Raw genomic sequence first — 16,278 nt, 5'->3', positions numbered from 1 at the left:
TATAACTAAAGCTACGAGGGTTCCAAACGCGCTCTGGTCTGAAAAGAAGCCCACAACAAACGCAGCCACATAAACTGAAGAATAAAATGCCACGTGTGACATGCTGCATAAAAGCTATCAGACAGACACACTATTTGAATAGTATAGATATGAATAAAGTTAAAACTATTTAAACCTGACTGTGATCGTCTTACTAAACGCTGAAATATTAGAGTAAATTGTTTTTCTGTTGCTTGGTATATTTTAATGTTTCTGTACATTTATATTTATGAGCTCAGAATATTCTCTTCTTTCATTTGTAACATCCTTTAGGTAAATTTTTCGTATAAAATACTTATAGCCTATGTCACCCAGACCTTTACAACGAATTAATTGACACCTCTTTCATCATAATTGGCCCAGCAGTTTAGACACTACGGTGGAACACACACAATCTGGATACAAACATACATACATAGAAACATGCATACATACATACTGCTACAATCATAACCCTTCTTTTTGGCTTTGCCGCAGTCGGGTAAAAAGTATCCAGGATTAGTTTAGGACACATAACGAATATCGGTGATGATTATTCAAAATCTATAAAATTTTATCGAATAATTTGCAAACGCTCGAACAATTTTTTTCTCTTCCGTTCAAACGATTTGATAGTCAAATCGCTCGTGATGATGCCAGTACACGGATTAGTATTGCAGGAGCGTTGTTGCTGTAAATCAATACGGGGCAAAAGTTGGAAGCCATACTTGATAGCTGGATTTAGATTTTAAAAGCTTTTCCCTAGGGCTTTATTTTTCAATACACAAAAATAATACATAACGTTCACGCCGAATAGGTTTCATGTTTTTATTACCAATTTTTATATAATTCTAGCTGATGCCCGCGACTTTGACAATTCAAAAGCACGTGTAAAAGTTTAATTGAATAAAAAATATTTTGAATTTTGAATTCAGGTTTTCGAAAATCATGTGACGATTTCTCTCCCTTTTTCTCTCTCTTCAAAATCAAAAAGATTTTACGGTAGAGTTCACACGAAAAATGGAGGGAAAAAGGCAGGTAGTAAGAAGTCCATAGTAATATTATAAATGCGAAAGTGTGTCTGTCTGTTTGTCTGTCTGTCTAATAGCTTTTCACGGCCCAACAGTTATTTTATTTTGATGTTTGGCCAGAGTTAGCTTTACATTACAGGAAAGGGCACAGGCTACTTTTTATCCTGGAAAATCAAAGAGTTCTCACTGGGTTCTCAAAGGCCCATTTGTTTAACCAATTTATATGAAATTTTATACAGAGGTAACTTGCATCCCGAAAACTGACACAGGTAAATTTTTATATCGGAAAATCACAGAGTTCCCACGGGATTTTAAAAAAACGAAGTCGCGGGCATCGTCTAGTGTCTTATAAGACATTAAATATTACTGCCTGCCTTTTATGATTCTAAGTCAACAGGAAGTACCACATGGTTTTGATTCCCCCAAATCGACAGACATGACAGACAGACAACGAAGTGATCCAACGAAGGGTTTTTGACGTGACAACGTGTTATAATTCGATAGAGCCGGCTGCACGCACGAAAAAACATGACTCATGCGGCGTTACCTCGCTCTGAGGCGTTCCATGTAAGGCTTGAAGTGCAAGCGAGAGCGCGGAACGAGCGACAAAGAAGCACAATCGGCCTTTGTTGTCACGTTCAACTATCGTCAGTAAACCGACTTTACAGACAACCAATTTTTTTTTTTAACTTTTGAGGTACAAAACCCTAAAAAAATACTAACGAAGTTTTGAAACACCCATGAGTATCTAATCCTATACATATTAGCTTAGGTAGGTACCTACCAGTTGAAATGATATGTTCATATTAGTCACATTTCCCTAGTCACACAAAAGGCTGAAATTCAAAATTTTTAGCCGAGCATTTAAAAGTGGAACACTTCTATTGGAATACCGCATACCTACCGTACATGACACGGACATGAGCCTCGCCTCGTTCGTTTATTGCCCATCAAATAAAAATGGCATTAAACTTTATCACTTCTGAACTAAGTACTAAAGTTTAGGTACAGGGAGCAAATTGCTACGTGTTTAATAAAACTGAAACATAAATAATTCAAGAGGACGCCTTATAACCATAATATCGTCATCTTTTTTAACCCCCGACCCAAAAAGAGGGGTGTTATAAGTTTGACGTGTGTATCTGTGTATCTGTCTGTGGCATCGTAGCTCCTAAATGAATGAACCGATTTCAATTTAGTTTTTTTTTCTGTTTAAAAGGTGGCTTGATCGAGAGTGTTCTTAGCTATAATTGAAAAAAATCGGTTCAGCCGTTTGAAAGTTATCAGCTCTTTTATAGTTTTCTTATAGAGGTTTTTGTGTCGGGGGTTCTTTAAATTTTGAGTTATTTATACTTATCTTCTTATTCTTTGAGGCTTGCTGATTTTTGACACCCTGTATCACTTTGATTATAGATGCGATCGAGAAGTAGATAAGTTATCCGAATTCTCACAAATTAATAATTATGCTCTATATTTTCTTGCATCATTTTGTTGGTAGCTAAAATCCATACTTCCATACTTATTACTATTATAAACTAGCCGATGCCCACGACTTCGCCCGCGTGGATTTAGGTTTTTCGAAATCCCGTGGGAACTCTTTGATTTTCCGGGATAAAAAGTAGCCTATGTGCTAATCCATCGATGGCTAATCCAGGATATTATCTATCTCCATTCCAAATTTCAGCCAAATCCGTCCAGTGGTTTTTGCGTGAAGGAGTAACAAACATACACACACACACACACATACAAACTTTCGCCTTTATAATATTAGTGTGATGCGAACGTGTGTCTGTCTGTCTGTCTGCTACGTTTTCACAGCCCAATCGCTGAACCGATTTTAATGAAATTTGGTACAGACTTGGGAAACCCCCCGGGGAAGGACATAGGCTACTTTTTATCCCGGAATACCAAAGAGTTCCTACTTGATTTAAGAAAATCGAGATCCACGCGGGTGAAGCCGCGGGCATCCCTTAGTTATTTATAAAAATATAATCTTTCTGCAATTTTTGCGTACAACATCAGCATGCAATTTGACGCTAGGTACTAAATCTTGAGTTAGCGAAGTCAACTGCCTGACATAGCTTACAGTTTCCAGAATTCTGTCTCGTAGACTTAGGCATGATTAACGTTATCTCGTGAGCAGCTTGGATTTAATCTAACGCTCATTTTCGTAATCTCCTCAAAAAAAATCAGTTTTATAACAAGTGTAAATTAAAAATTTATAACACCCCCGACAAGTGAAGTTACAGTAACTAGAAAGGAGCTGATAACTTTCAAACAGCTGAACCGATTTTCTTGGATTATAGCTAAGAACATGATTTTTATGACTATGTATATGTATACCTACCTAAGTATGACTGTAAGGTGTAAGGTATTTTGAGCATATTCAATGTACATTTAAACTATTTAGTGTAGTTTACATTGCTTATGTAAAATATTTGCACGCCATTACATGGCAAGTGTAGTGACACTAAAATAAATTGTAAAATCTATGCTACCTACATTTGAGCAAATAAATGATGATTTGATTTGATTTGATTTGATTTGATTTGAACACTCTCGATCAAGCCACCTTTCAAACAAAACAAAAAAACTAAATTAAAATCGGTTCATTAGTTTAGGAGCTACGATGCCACTGACAGATACACAGGTACACACGTCAAACTTATAACACGCCTCTTTTTGGGTCGGGGGTTAAAAAGAGACATTTAAATCACTACTAAAATTAATTTAATGAAAACCCTGACGATCGCAATGAATCAATAACAAGTTTCGTAATACATGCAACATTTATGACATAAGTTTCAGTTTTATTGAGCAATACATCCAGTATTGGTTTAGTTTCAAAAAGTTTGTCGATTTAAAATGAATTTTGCATAACTTTTGTATTGAAGTTACAGCATTTTTTGATGTATTTTGTTCAACTGGCAATCCGTAATTCGTTTTATTGTTCGTCTGGCATCGTGGATGCGATTTTATAACCCATAAAACCATCTCGGAAGAGATACTTTCGTCAGGCATCTGTACTTTTGGATAACATTGGAAAATTTAACATTGTAAAGAATTTTTATCTGGAAATTTTTATCTAGAAATTTTACTGTAAACAAAAAATGTTTCTGCAAATAAAAATCTTGTATCTTGTATCTGCACATAACTGGATGTAGAATACAATTGATTGAAATATTTTTTGAACTAAGTGGTGTTTTGAAGGAGAGGTCTTGTCGTGTCTCACTAGGGTCTCACTGAGGGTCGTATCTCTTTTGCATTAATTTCTAATAATAGGAGTTTTCTTAGGCATAAAATTTTTATTAATTTTTTAAGTAAACCACTCCCATAGAAAATTAATGATTCTGTAAAAAGTTTCATATTCGGTTTTCGAAATATATTAAAAAAACTGAAATTTTCATCCACATTCCCAATTTTCACCGTGTTACATTATTATTAATAGCACTAATATCATCCGCGGGCGGCTTTATTCTTTATATCAAAGTTAAAAAAAATTGTTTTTGGGATATATTAAATAAACTGAAATGGGGTGGGTTTTCATCCCTATCTCCAATTTCCACCCTCTGACTTAACAGCACTCCTATTTATATGCGGGTTTTTCTTTTTAAATAACCTATTGACCGATTCCTGTAAAAAAGCCCAATGAACGTCTGAGTTTCTTACTATCCTGTTTTTTAGAACATAATAGCTAATAGAGAAATTTTCAAGTCCCGCTTTTGTGTATTCCTGAAATATTTTTTACAGTTCAACACTTCAATTCAACAATCGGTACAAATGACCTTTTACCGATGTGTTTTCCGAGCCAATTGTCAATATTGTCAACGAATACGTCCGATTTGTTTGTTTTTAGACATTTACATTCCACGTTTTAAATACGCACGCTTGGAAAATAAATTGAATGTGAATATTTCAAACAACCCAGAAATAACTTGAAGCGCACGTATACACGTACAACTTTTTTTAACAGATTTTTATTTTTTTTGTTGCATGAATACTAAATTGATTACCTTTTCAACCATCTTGAAAAAATATGATTTTTCATTTGATCCGTATGAATGTTGGCCATTATCTAGAAGACAAATGAATAGATTTTGCTAATTTTCCCTATCATAATTAAGATACTTTCAGAAAGGTTTTATATGCTTCTTTTTCTATTCCGAAAAACTAAAGCGTTCCCACAGAATTTTTAAATACCTACATCCACGCGGACGACAGCTAGTATAAAGATAAATTTTCTAAAAAAAATCGAGGATAAAAATGTTAGAATCCAAAACGGCCAAAATTTCTACTTACGAAATTTACTGCCCTATATCTTGATATTTAATCAAAATTGTCAGTAATGCGAGGTGTGCTAAATCCCGTAGTCGGCTAAAAGTTCACATTACCGTCAGGTTGCGCTTCGCTCGTAAAATCCGATGATATTAGAGCGACCTAACCCGTTCGTAGTGGCTGCAGGCCGGCACACGCAATGCGACGTTTCGGTCCCGATGGCCGGGACACCCGAGCAGTTTGATTATTTTGAAGACCTTTGCTGAAATATTGACGCTATTATAAGCTTTTATATAAGTTTAGGTTCTGGGAACAATTATTTAATTCTTATTCGTGAATTCGAAATAGGTGATTTTGTTCACTATTTCAGAACATGACTAGATAGGTGATGCTCGCAACCTTGTACAAGTCTATTTCGATTTTTTTGACTCCCTTGGGAGGTCTTTGATTTTCGATGTATAATATGAACGTAATATTTTTTGGTTTAAAATCAACGCATTGAAAAAGGCGGCCGGTATGTTCAGTTATTTTACGTCAATTTTGTAATTACGCTATTGCCAGTTAAAACCCATATCAAATTATCTTGACGTCCTAGTAATTCCTAGTTTTTAACCCCCGACCAAAAAAGAGGGGTGTTATAAGTTTGACGTGTGTATCTGTGTATCTGTGTATCTGTGTGTCTGTGTATCTGTGTATCTGTGTATCTGTGTATATGTCTGTGGCATCGTAGCGCCTAAACGAATGAACCGATTTTAATTTAGTTTTTTTTTGTTTGAAAGGTGGCTTGATCGAGAGTGTTCTTAGCTATAATCCAAAAAAATTGGTTCAGCCGTTTAAGAGTTATCAGCTCTTTTCTAGTTTTCTTGTAGAAAAGAAGGTTACATAACCGTTAGGTTCTTAATATTAAGTCAATTGACAAATGTCAAGCTGTCAAGATGGACGTTGCCTAGATATACATTATTATTTATTTAAAAATGATGTTTTGGAAAATGTTTGGAAAACTCCAAGTTTTTGAAAGTTATCAGCTCTTTTCTAGTTACTGTAACCTTCACTGGTCGGGGGTGATGAAAATTTTTAATTTACACTTGTAATAACCAGTAATGTTCTATTGTATCAAGTCTTGAAATTAATATTATTTACGTCCTTTTTAGATGGGTCTATGAAGTGCAACTCAAAATTAGTTTCATCTTAAACTACATACAAACTTTCATTATTAAGCAAAGTTTATCGCGTGTCTTGATATTTAATTAGTGTTGAGAAGATTTTAGACTACAGCAATTCATAATTATATAAGTATCATGAAAGTTAGACGGAACATAATTACTGTGAGAGTACATTTTGTTAGTATCTAAGTTTTAATTTAATAAACTGGTGAATAATATCATGGTAGGCCCTTGCGGCATCAGTTTTTCCTCCCACTTTTAATATGGGTACCTTATAGTCAAGAAGGAACAGGCAACTTCTAGACAAGCGCGCTCCATCTTAGGCTGCAGCATCACTTGCTAGCAGGTCTGATAACAGCCAAGCGCGAGTCTACATAATAAAAAAAAAGGCATGAGATAAAAAAGAGGCTTACTAGCTTTTCACGGCCTCTCCGCCTAACCGATTTTGACGAAATTTGGTCAAAAATTTGGTACATCCTGGGGAAGGGCTTTTAATCTAGGAAAATCAAAGAGTTCCCACGGGATTTAAAAAAACCCAAAAACCACACGGAGTAAGTTGCGGGAATCATCTAGTATTTTAAAGGAAAATAGAACATTCTCGGTACAACGCCCGCACTCGGGTTTGTAACAACAAAATACCTAAACCATCAAACTAGTCACCCGTGTCCTAATACGGGCTAGCAGAACCGTGGTGTCGCATTGCGATCCACGGTCTACATTTTGTATGAACGGGTTACTCTAATACCATCGGATTTTACGATCTAAGCACAATCTGACGGTAATGTGGACGTTTAGCCGATTATGCAATTTGATTCGGCGTAGAACTTGTGTTAAAATATATCTAAAGATATTAATATATCACATAAAATATATTATTTTCCTTTGGAAATTCGAATTTAATGTCGTCATCATCATTATCTTACCGGTCCACTAGTGAGGACGAATCTCCTCTCAAAATGAGGAGGGCTTAGGCAAGAGATCACGTTGAACAAGTGCGGATTGATAGACTTCCCACATCTTTGACGATTCAAAAGTACTTACTAGTAAAAGTCTAATTGAATAAAAATATTTTGTTTTTTTTTTTTTTTTTTTTAATTTTGAGAATATTATAGACATGCAGTTTTCCTCACGATTAAAATACACATAAGTAATTCGAAAAAGCTAGAGGGGTGTGTGCTGGCGTTCGTCAACCGAAATATACAGGTAAGGAGGTAGCACACCGTGTTCCGGACGTGCTTCTAAGACGGATATGGTAGGAGCCAGCCTAGCGATGAGATCCGTCCGCGCCTGCCAGTTGGTGACGGGTCAAGACCTGGTGGGAGCACGGTGAATAGGTACTACTTAGTGATACCCGCGCAACCGCCAGTCCGTTGAGGGACAAACACAGGTTTTAGTGGGTGCAAGCCCCACACAACCCCTGCGTTTCCCCTGTCGCCCCTCCGTCAGGGGAAACGCAGGGGTTGTGTGGGTGTTGTATGCGTAAGCATTTCCTGTGTATAAAAAGGGATGTGTGCCCGGGATCCATCCCCGGAAATCCCGGAAAGGCTAACATCTTAACCACAACGCTATTACCACTCTTCACCACACTTGAATATAAACGGGATATTAAAAATCTTCGCAATAAGAAACATTAGACTTCAAGTATTATGCTAACTAGACTGTAAATGAAGTAACTCTATTAAACTAACTTTCATGACGCTAATGCATTATACCCAACGCTTATGCTAAGCTATAGCTGACTATAGTACGCGACAGCCTGAAATGGCAATACGGTAATTCACCCACGCTATCGCAAATCCGGCCTAGCGCGGGGTAAGTGTGGGTGTGCGGCGCGTCCCCCGCCTTATACCCCGATTGCCATCTCAATGTGTCGCGGGCTACAGTTTAACAGGCATCGCTAGGCTTTCATTGATCAATTTCTCAGTCGCTATGTTGTATGGCCGCGTATTGTGCGCCTCCTACGCATTTAAGCGAGAAGCTGCTTGTTTACCTTTTAAGTAAACTAAGGAAACCAAAGTATCTATAGATTAGTCAGTCAGTTAGTCAGACAATAGAGGTCAACGAACGTTGCGTACATAAATAACACCGCATTGTGCGTCGGGGACCGCCGAGTTTGCACGCTATACATTGAGAGTTTGAAAACTGCTAAATTTCTAGAACTACAAAAATAAGGCAATTGATTAATATTGGAATTGGATTAAGTTTGGGTAGTATAATAATAGCGCAAGGTTTTTTTTTAGTGTTCTAATTACACTGTGTGTGTGATTTAGTTTTTTCTGTTTCTTCTATTTGTGTTGATTTTTTCATGTTTTGTGTGTAATAACGTTTTTATCTATCTATCTACACTCTGTCTACAGAGCTCATTAGCTTCGCTTGCAGTGGTTTCAGTGCTTTATCGCCCTTACACTGGACCCTCTCTGTAATAATCTCGCTAATGCACAAAGTTTGAATCCTACTAACGACACAGTTTTGTCCAACTCAATTCATTATACAGAATCGAGTAAATTTGCACATCAACCAACTATTTAAGTTGGAAATGGCCAGAGACATAAATGTTCCACTAGATAAGGCGCTTCATAGTAACAACATTTTCCAATGGACATAAGTGTCCGCACTCTTTTTTAAGGTTCCTTACCTCAAAAGGAAAAACAGAACCCATATAGAATCTATTTGTTATCTGTCTGTCTATCTGTCCGTCTGTCCGTCTGTCGTGTCTGTCAAGAAAACCTATAGGGTACTTCCCGTTGACCTAGAATATTGCAAGTTGGCAGGTAGGTAGGTCTTATAGTACAAGTGAAGGATAAAATCCGAAAACGTGAATTTGTGGTTACATCACAAAAAAAAATGTGTTTCAATTTTCAAAGCAAGATAACTATACCAAGAAGGGTATCATATGAAATAGTTTTTTACCTGTACATTTTAAAATGGATTTTTATTTATTTTTATGCATAATAGTTTTTGATTTATAGTGTAAAATGTCGGAAAAAATACCTGAGTACGGAACCCTCGGTACGCGAGTCTTGGCCGGTTTTTTTCACTAAATCCTGAGAAAAGGCTTTGTCGCCAACAAGTGCAAGTTTAATTCATTCAAACGGAGTACGCTTAAAGCGGATTACAATTGACAGGAGTGTAGACATTGGTATTCGTTAGACCATGTCTACACCATGACCATGACTTGAAGCGTGAAGCCGCATCTAGTGCAACATTATATATCGCTGGAAATGGCTCGTTAATTAACTCTGAAACTAGCCAAGTTGAAGGGAACAATGAAAAGAGGGGTGTATAAGAGAACTGCCAATCAGCAGTTTGAGGTTTTGAGCGAAATTTTACGAGTATACAAGTACATACTACCTTTTAGTTTCAAGGCACGCGAAAGGTTATCGTGATTTCCTTTTTTGTTCATGATTAATTGATTTTCTTCGCTTTTTTTTTATAGCTTGCTTCTTTTTAACCCCCGACCCAAAAAGAGGGGTGTTATAAGTTTGACGTGTGTATCTGTGTATCTGTCTGTGGCATCGTAGTTCCTAAACTATTGAACCGATTTTAATTTTTTTTTTTTTTTTTGTTTGAAAGGTGGCTTGATCGAGCGTGTTCTTAGCTATAATCCAAGAAAATCGGTTCAAAGTTATCAGCTCTTTTTTAGTAACTGTAACCTTCACTTATCGGGGGTGTTATAAATTTTTAATTTACACTTGTTGCTCTAGATAATATCAAGGCAGTAAATTCTGAGTTTCACCACAGCTCACGATATTTAGGGAATTTCTAACAAAACGTTGACGCGTCGACGTCACTGGCAGGCGTCAAATGGTGGACAAATGTGAGTACATTTGACGCAGGTAGTACTATTATAGCCCTATTGTTCTATGATTTCGTGAACTGTGACCATAGCCACATATGACCATATTTGACATATGGTCATATGTGGCTATTACCTGAGTCGACCATATTTGGATAGAATCAGGCGTTACTTTGCGGAAGTTCATGTTTAGCAAGAAACAGTTAAAAATTATTTTGCTATAATCCGCCAACAGAAAAAATCTGTATGGTCAAACATGCAGTTACAAGCTAAGCACCGCTTACCTCCCCAACCAAGCAATAAAGCCAAGTTCCCAAGCAAGCACTGCCACCACCATTCACATGCACCACCACACAAGACTTTTCCACTACTCTCGACGCACGTTTCGCCCCGACACCGGAGCATCCTCAGGAGAGTCGGGGCGAAACGTGCGTCGAGAGTAGTGGAAAAGTCTTGTGTGGTGGTGCATGTGAATGGTGGTGGCAGTGCTTGCTTGGGAACTTGGCTTTATTGCTTGGTTGGGGAGGTAAGCGGTGCTTAGCTTGTAACTGCATGTTTGACCATACAGATTTTTTCTGTTGGCGGATTATAGCAAAATAATTTTTAACTGTTTCGACCATATTTGACATATGGTCGACTCAGGATCAAACCGAGAGTTCCCTCTAGTTCACTCTGGTTTCACTCCCGGTTGGGTCAATTTGAAAAATACTGGCGCGTAAAGACCACGGGAATAAACTACTTACGTACAAGTCTAAAGTAAATTGATAGATAAGTTCGATACAAGTTTCCAAGAAATGTAGAATAGAAGTAGGTAGGTATCGCAAAAGTCATGAGAATAAACTGGACACTAAAAATATCCCATATCCAAGTCTGAAGTAAATTGAAAGAAAAGAAATAAAGAAAAACGTTTATAAGTATCTTAAACTTATATAAAATATGTATAAAGAAGTTATGGTGGAATTACACACATGTAATATACATATTAAAAAAAATATATACATGAACCCCGAAAACATTACACTCCTTTTATTGGATACTCATGTAAGAGGAGTATAAGATATTACTTAAAAAAATTATATTGAATTATCCCTGTATATTTTCTGCAGATTCATTACCATTACAGACCCGAGTTTAAAAGGTAACCCACCCTGTAATAAAAAACAGTTTTGGGCAGGGAATTTTCATTATTTTTTAAGGTGTTTCAATTAAAAGCTTTAATTAGATCCTGTTAAAAATCTTCAATTAAGCCTACTTTATTCCTTTATAGGCCCTGTTTATTATTCTCTACTGGTCCTGGGACTTACGACTTTGTCACGACTGGGTTTGCATATTTTGTTGCCAAATGAAATTAATTTAACGCCATACTGGGTGACAATGTATTAAATAAGAAAGTATACTTATTACTGCGCAATATGTTGTTATTTTTAACCCCCGACCCAAAAAGAGGTTATAAATTTGACGTGTGTATCGTAGCTGTATGTGGCATCGTAGCTCCTAAACGAATAGACCGATTTTAATTTAGATTTTTTTGTTCAGCCATTTGAAAGTTATCAGCTCTTTTCTAGTTTTCTTATAGAGGTAGGTATTTGTGTCGGGGGTTTTTTAAATTTTAAGTTAGGATACATGTTTTTTAGAAAGGTTATAGCATAGTATTTCGAAATAATAGTGTTTGTGTTGGTTTATCGATTCCCGCATCATTGTAAACTAGTTGAGTAACTAGTACTAAACTTAGTACTAAACGGATGAGCAGACCATATCTATTTCATCCTCAATTTACCTCAAACTGAGGCTATTATACTGGATACGAAGCTTTACAATAATTACAAGTATTGCCATTGTTTTCTCAACCCTTTATCGTGTTAAGTTCCTACTAAATCTACTCTATAATATATCCATACTAATATTATAAATGCGAAAGTGTATCTGTCTGTCTGTCTGTCTGCCTGTCTGTCTGTCTGTCTGCTACGCTTTCACGGCTCAACCGCTGAACCGATTTTAATGACATTTTGTACAGACTTAGGATACATTCCGGGGAAGGACATAGGCTACTTTTTATCCCGAAAAAACAAACAGTTCCCGAGGGATTCCTAAATACTCATCCGCTTGATCGATTTGTATGAAATTTGGTACCGAGGTAGCTTGCGTCCCTTTTATTGACATAGGAAACTATTTATCCCGGAATATCAAACGGTTCCCACGGGATCTTTAAAAACCTAAATCCACGCGGACGAAGTCGCGGGCATCCTCTAGTCAGGAATAAAATGCTGCCTCATTGGTCTAGTGTAAACATAGTTAGCTGCGGACAGCGAGATTTTAGGTTCGATTCCGGGATCGCTAGAAAAATAATTATAGTGCGCGACATGTGGAGGTGGTAACCAGGGTGGGGACGCCCTGCACACCCGCACACACAGTGGGTGAGCACGGATGTCATGCGAGTGTGTTGGGCGTCCCTCCGCCTCATACCTTGATTGCCATCTCAAACTGATTACAGATACTGGTACAGATTGTGCTGTAAAGAGATTTTCAGTAGGTAGGTAGTAGGTACCAGCCCCGAGTTAGGAAGCTGGCGGTGTGTCACCCCCCTTGCATCGGGAGCAAGTAAAGCCGTTTGGTCCTGTACCTTATCTTTTTCGGGTCGTGTCGAATTTCCATCCCATTGGACTATCAGAGTAAGGGAATAAAGAGTGCACCTGCTCTGCGCACATACCTTCTAGTGCACTGTAATATCTCCCGCACCATTTGCTAATCTCTGTGAAGGTTGGCTGCCGTGACCGGCAAAATTCATTTTTTGACCTCCGACCATTATTATAATACTTCGCCCTCGAGCCAAAAAGAGGAGTGTTATAAGTTTGACGTGTGTATCTGTGTATCTGTCTGTGGCATCGTAGCTCCTAAACTAATGAACTGATTTTAATTTAGTTTTTTTTTTGTTTGAAAGGTGGCTTGATCGAGAGTGTTCGTAGCTATAATCCAAGAAAATCGGTTCAGCCGTTTGAAAGTTATCATCTCTTTTCTAGTTACTGTAACCTTCACTTGTCAGGTGTTATAAATTTTTAATTTACACTTGTACTTTATAAACTAAAAGGCATTTTTCTTGTTCCAGGTAGAAGGTATGCGGGCTAAAAAGATACCCGCTGCCTTGCTACTGTTGCTGTTCGCAATAGACTCCTTACACGCAAACAGGAGGAAGCAAAAAGAGAAAATTATACAGACAACCACAAACATTTGCGACATAAGCGATCGAGACTCCAAAGTGCACTGCTACTGCGAAAACAGCCCTGAAATAAACGAGGCAATTAAAACAGAATGCTGGGTATTCAACGGCGGTATAGACAAGACAGATCCTTTATGGCCCAGTTTCACTTCACAGACAAATATAGAAACGTTGGCTTTCAACGTCAGAGCGGACGGTGGATTAAGTTTCGTGCCAACAAAGATTTTAAGATACTTACGCAAATTGAAGCACTTTAGCATAAAGTACAGCTCGATACTTAAGATTGAGAGCAACACTTTCGTCAACTTAACGTCGATACAAGAGATGACACTGACGAAAAACCAAATAGTTGTCCTAAGTAAAAATGCTTTTTATAACCTACCCAATCTAACGATACTAACGCTAGATGAGAATAAATTGAGGAAACTCGAAACGGACACCTTTTATGAGCTACCGGCCTTACAAAAACTATTTTTAACTAGTAATAACATAAGTGTCATAGAAGACGGTGCTTTTCGGCATCTAGTTAATCTATTAGAACTAGAACTGGATAGGAATAATATAAGCGATTTAAAGAAAGAGTGTTTCGATGGACTAGCTAATTTGAAACGTCTAGACATAAGGAGAAATAAGATAGCCGTACTAAACTCATTTACATTTATCGAATTATGGAACCTTCAGGAGTTGTTATTAGACTATAATGAGATTTATATATTAGCTCAGAGGACGTTCGATGGGTTATCACAGTTGAAAAAATTGAGCTTAAGTCACAATAAGTTGGTGACGTTAACCGATGGCCTGTTTGAAGGAGTTCGAGGATTAGCAGCCTTAGATTTAAGGCATAACAAGTTAAAAAGATTCACGATGGAAAATCTTCGGCCAATTTACGATAACTTGAAGATGCAGAAAAGCTTCATCTATTTGGAAGGTATGTTCAATAGTATCTCTATATATTATGATAAAAAGTGGTACCTAAAATTTGTTAGTTGTGAGTTTGTATTGTTAACTAACAAATTTTAGTCACTGTTATTTTTTATTATTTAATTAGGATCTAGTATTTTAATCATAGCAACTAATGATCTGACTCTGAAAACTCTTTCACTGATAGCTAATGGCTTAGGCTACATTATATCCGATTGATATGCATTATAAATTATATGTCACGTGAATAAAGCTGCTGGCAAAAGCTAGTTTCAAATAAAATTTATACAGTGAATATTTGATTATTATTAATTCAGGTATAATATAATGTGGTAAAAATAAAACTGTTTTATTCAATAGTTTTGAATAAAATATTTTTGCTAAAGCGTGGTTGCAGTTTATTCGCTGGGCTTATACAATACATTTTCATTAATTGAATATTCATAATTTTGTGTTTAAACAACGTAATTTAAATAAAAGAACAAAATTTTGCGTTAAAATAAAATTACATGGGTAATTTGCTATCTAAATTAATGTACAAAAATAATATTAGTAAATCTCTCATTACAAAAATAAAGGTACTTAAATTAAAACAAAATTTCACGAAAGAAAACGGAATGTTTTATTTAATTAGCTGTGTAAAGTCTCTCTCATTTCATGAGAGAAAAACCGGCCGAGTGCGAGTCAGACTCGCGCACTGAGGGTTCCGTACTCGGGTATTTTTTCCAATATTTTGCACGATAAATCAAAAACTATTTATTATACATAAAAATAAATAAAATCTGTTTTAGGATGTACAGGTAAAGCCCTTTCGTATGATACCCCACTTGGAATAGTTATCTTATTTTGAATATTGAAACACATTTTAATTTTTTTTTAATGATGTAACCACAAATTCGCGGTTTTCAGATTTATTCATGTACTTGTGCTACAAGACCTTCCTACCTACCAAATTTCATGATTCTAGGTCAACGGGAAGTACCCTATAGGTTTCTTGACAGACACGACCGACGGACGGAGGGACGGACAGACAGACAACAAAGTGATCCTATAAGGAATCCGATTTTCCTTTTGAGCGGAACCCTAAAAAAGAGAAATTAATTTCTCGCAATAAACGTAATATCGCTTACAACTATTTATTTAAAAGACTTTTCCATTACAAAATTCTCCATTAAAAAGGTCTTAGTTTAAATATGAAAGTCAATTAGACTTGGTATCCGACGCGAGACTTCATTAGTTCAATTAAAGATTAATTAATTCACGATTGTTGCAGGAAACGACTTTGACTGCGATTGCCATCTGGCATGGATGCACAAACTCCGGCACGAAGCGAAGAGTATCAAAGTGAGGACGTCCTTAGAAAATTTCATTTGCAAATTTAACGCTGATCCGGCTTTAAGTTCTCATCTCACGTATTATGAAAGAATGAGTACGAGTAATAATTTAGAAGAAGTGGAAAAGATTAGGAACGATTTGGATGGGCCTGATGAGTTAACTGAGGATGTTGATGATATTTACTTAGATGAACCGAAGAAAGTAAGGGCTGACAATGAAAGGACGTTGTTGCAAATACCTGTGGAGTTGCTCCCTTGTCCAGCTGAAGTGAAAAGCGTTACAGACCGTACGTACACGTATCCCTCTCAAAATGAGGCCAAAGATTATAGAAATCTTATATATTCGTCATCTCCGATGCGCTTGGATAAAAATCATTTAGTTTTTCTACTTCTGTTATATTTAATGGTGATTCAGTTTTAAATTCAAAGTTGTGAAATATTTACGATTTTCAATTGTTTATAAAACAATTTTTGAAGAACCTTAATAATAATTAATTTATGTTATTTTATTTCTCTTTTGTTTCTG

General features: G+C 36.6%; 1 protein-coding gene across 1 annotated transcript in view; it reads left to right on the top strand.

Moving 5' to 3' along the window:
- LOC123873146 (connectin-like) overlaps window positions 1-16,225 on the top strand; it is a 109,947-nt gene extending 93,722 nt beyond the window's left edge. The window contains exons 2-3 of the mRNA XM_045917855.1: window positions 13,387-14,425; window positions 15,692-16,225. Of these exons, the coding sequence (XP_045773811.1) occupies window positions 13,396-14,425; window positions 15,692-16,173 (1,512 nt within the window). The 5' untranslated portion in view covers window positions 13,387-13,395 and the 3' untranslated portion in view covers window positions 16,174-16,225. The remainder of the gene's footprint in view (window positions 1-13,386; window positions 14,426-15,691) is intronic.
- The last annotated feature ends 53 nt before the right edge of the window (window positions 16,226-16,278 follow it).

The sequence above is a fragment of the Maniola jurtina genome, chromosome 16 (assembly GCF_905333055.1).
Source record: "Maniola jurtina chromosome 16, ilManJurt1.1, whole genome shotgun sequence".
In the NCBI taxonomy this organism is placed as follows: domain Eukaryota; kingdom Metazoa; phylum Arthropoda; class Insecta; order Lepidoptera; family Nymphalidae; genus Maniola; species Maniola jurtina.
The sequence above is the reverse complement of the archived record's forward strand: the minus strand, read 5'-3'. Positions and strand labels throughout refer to the sequence as shown.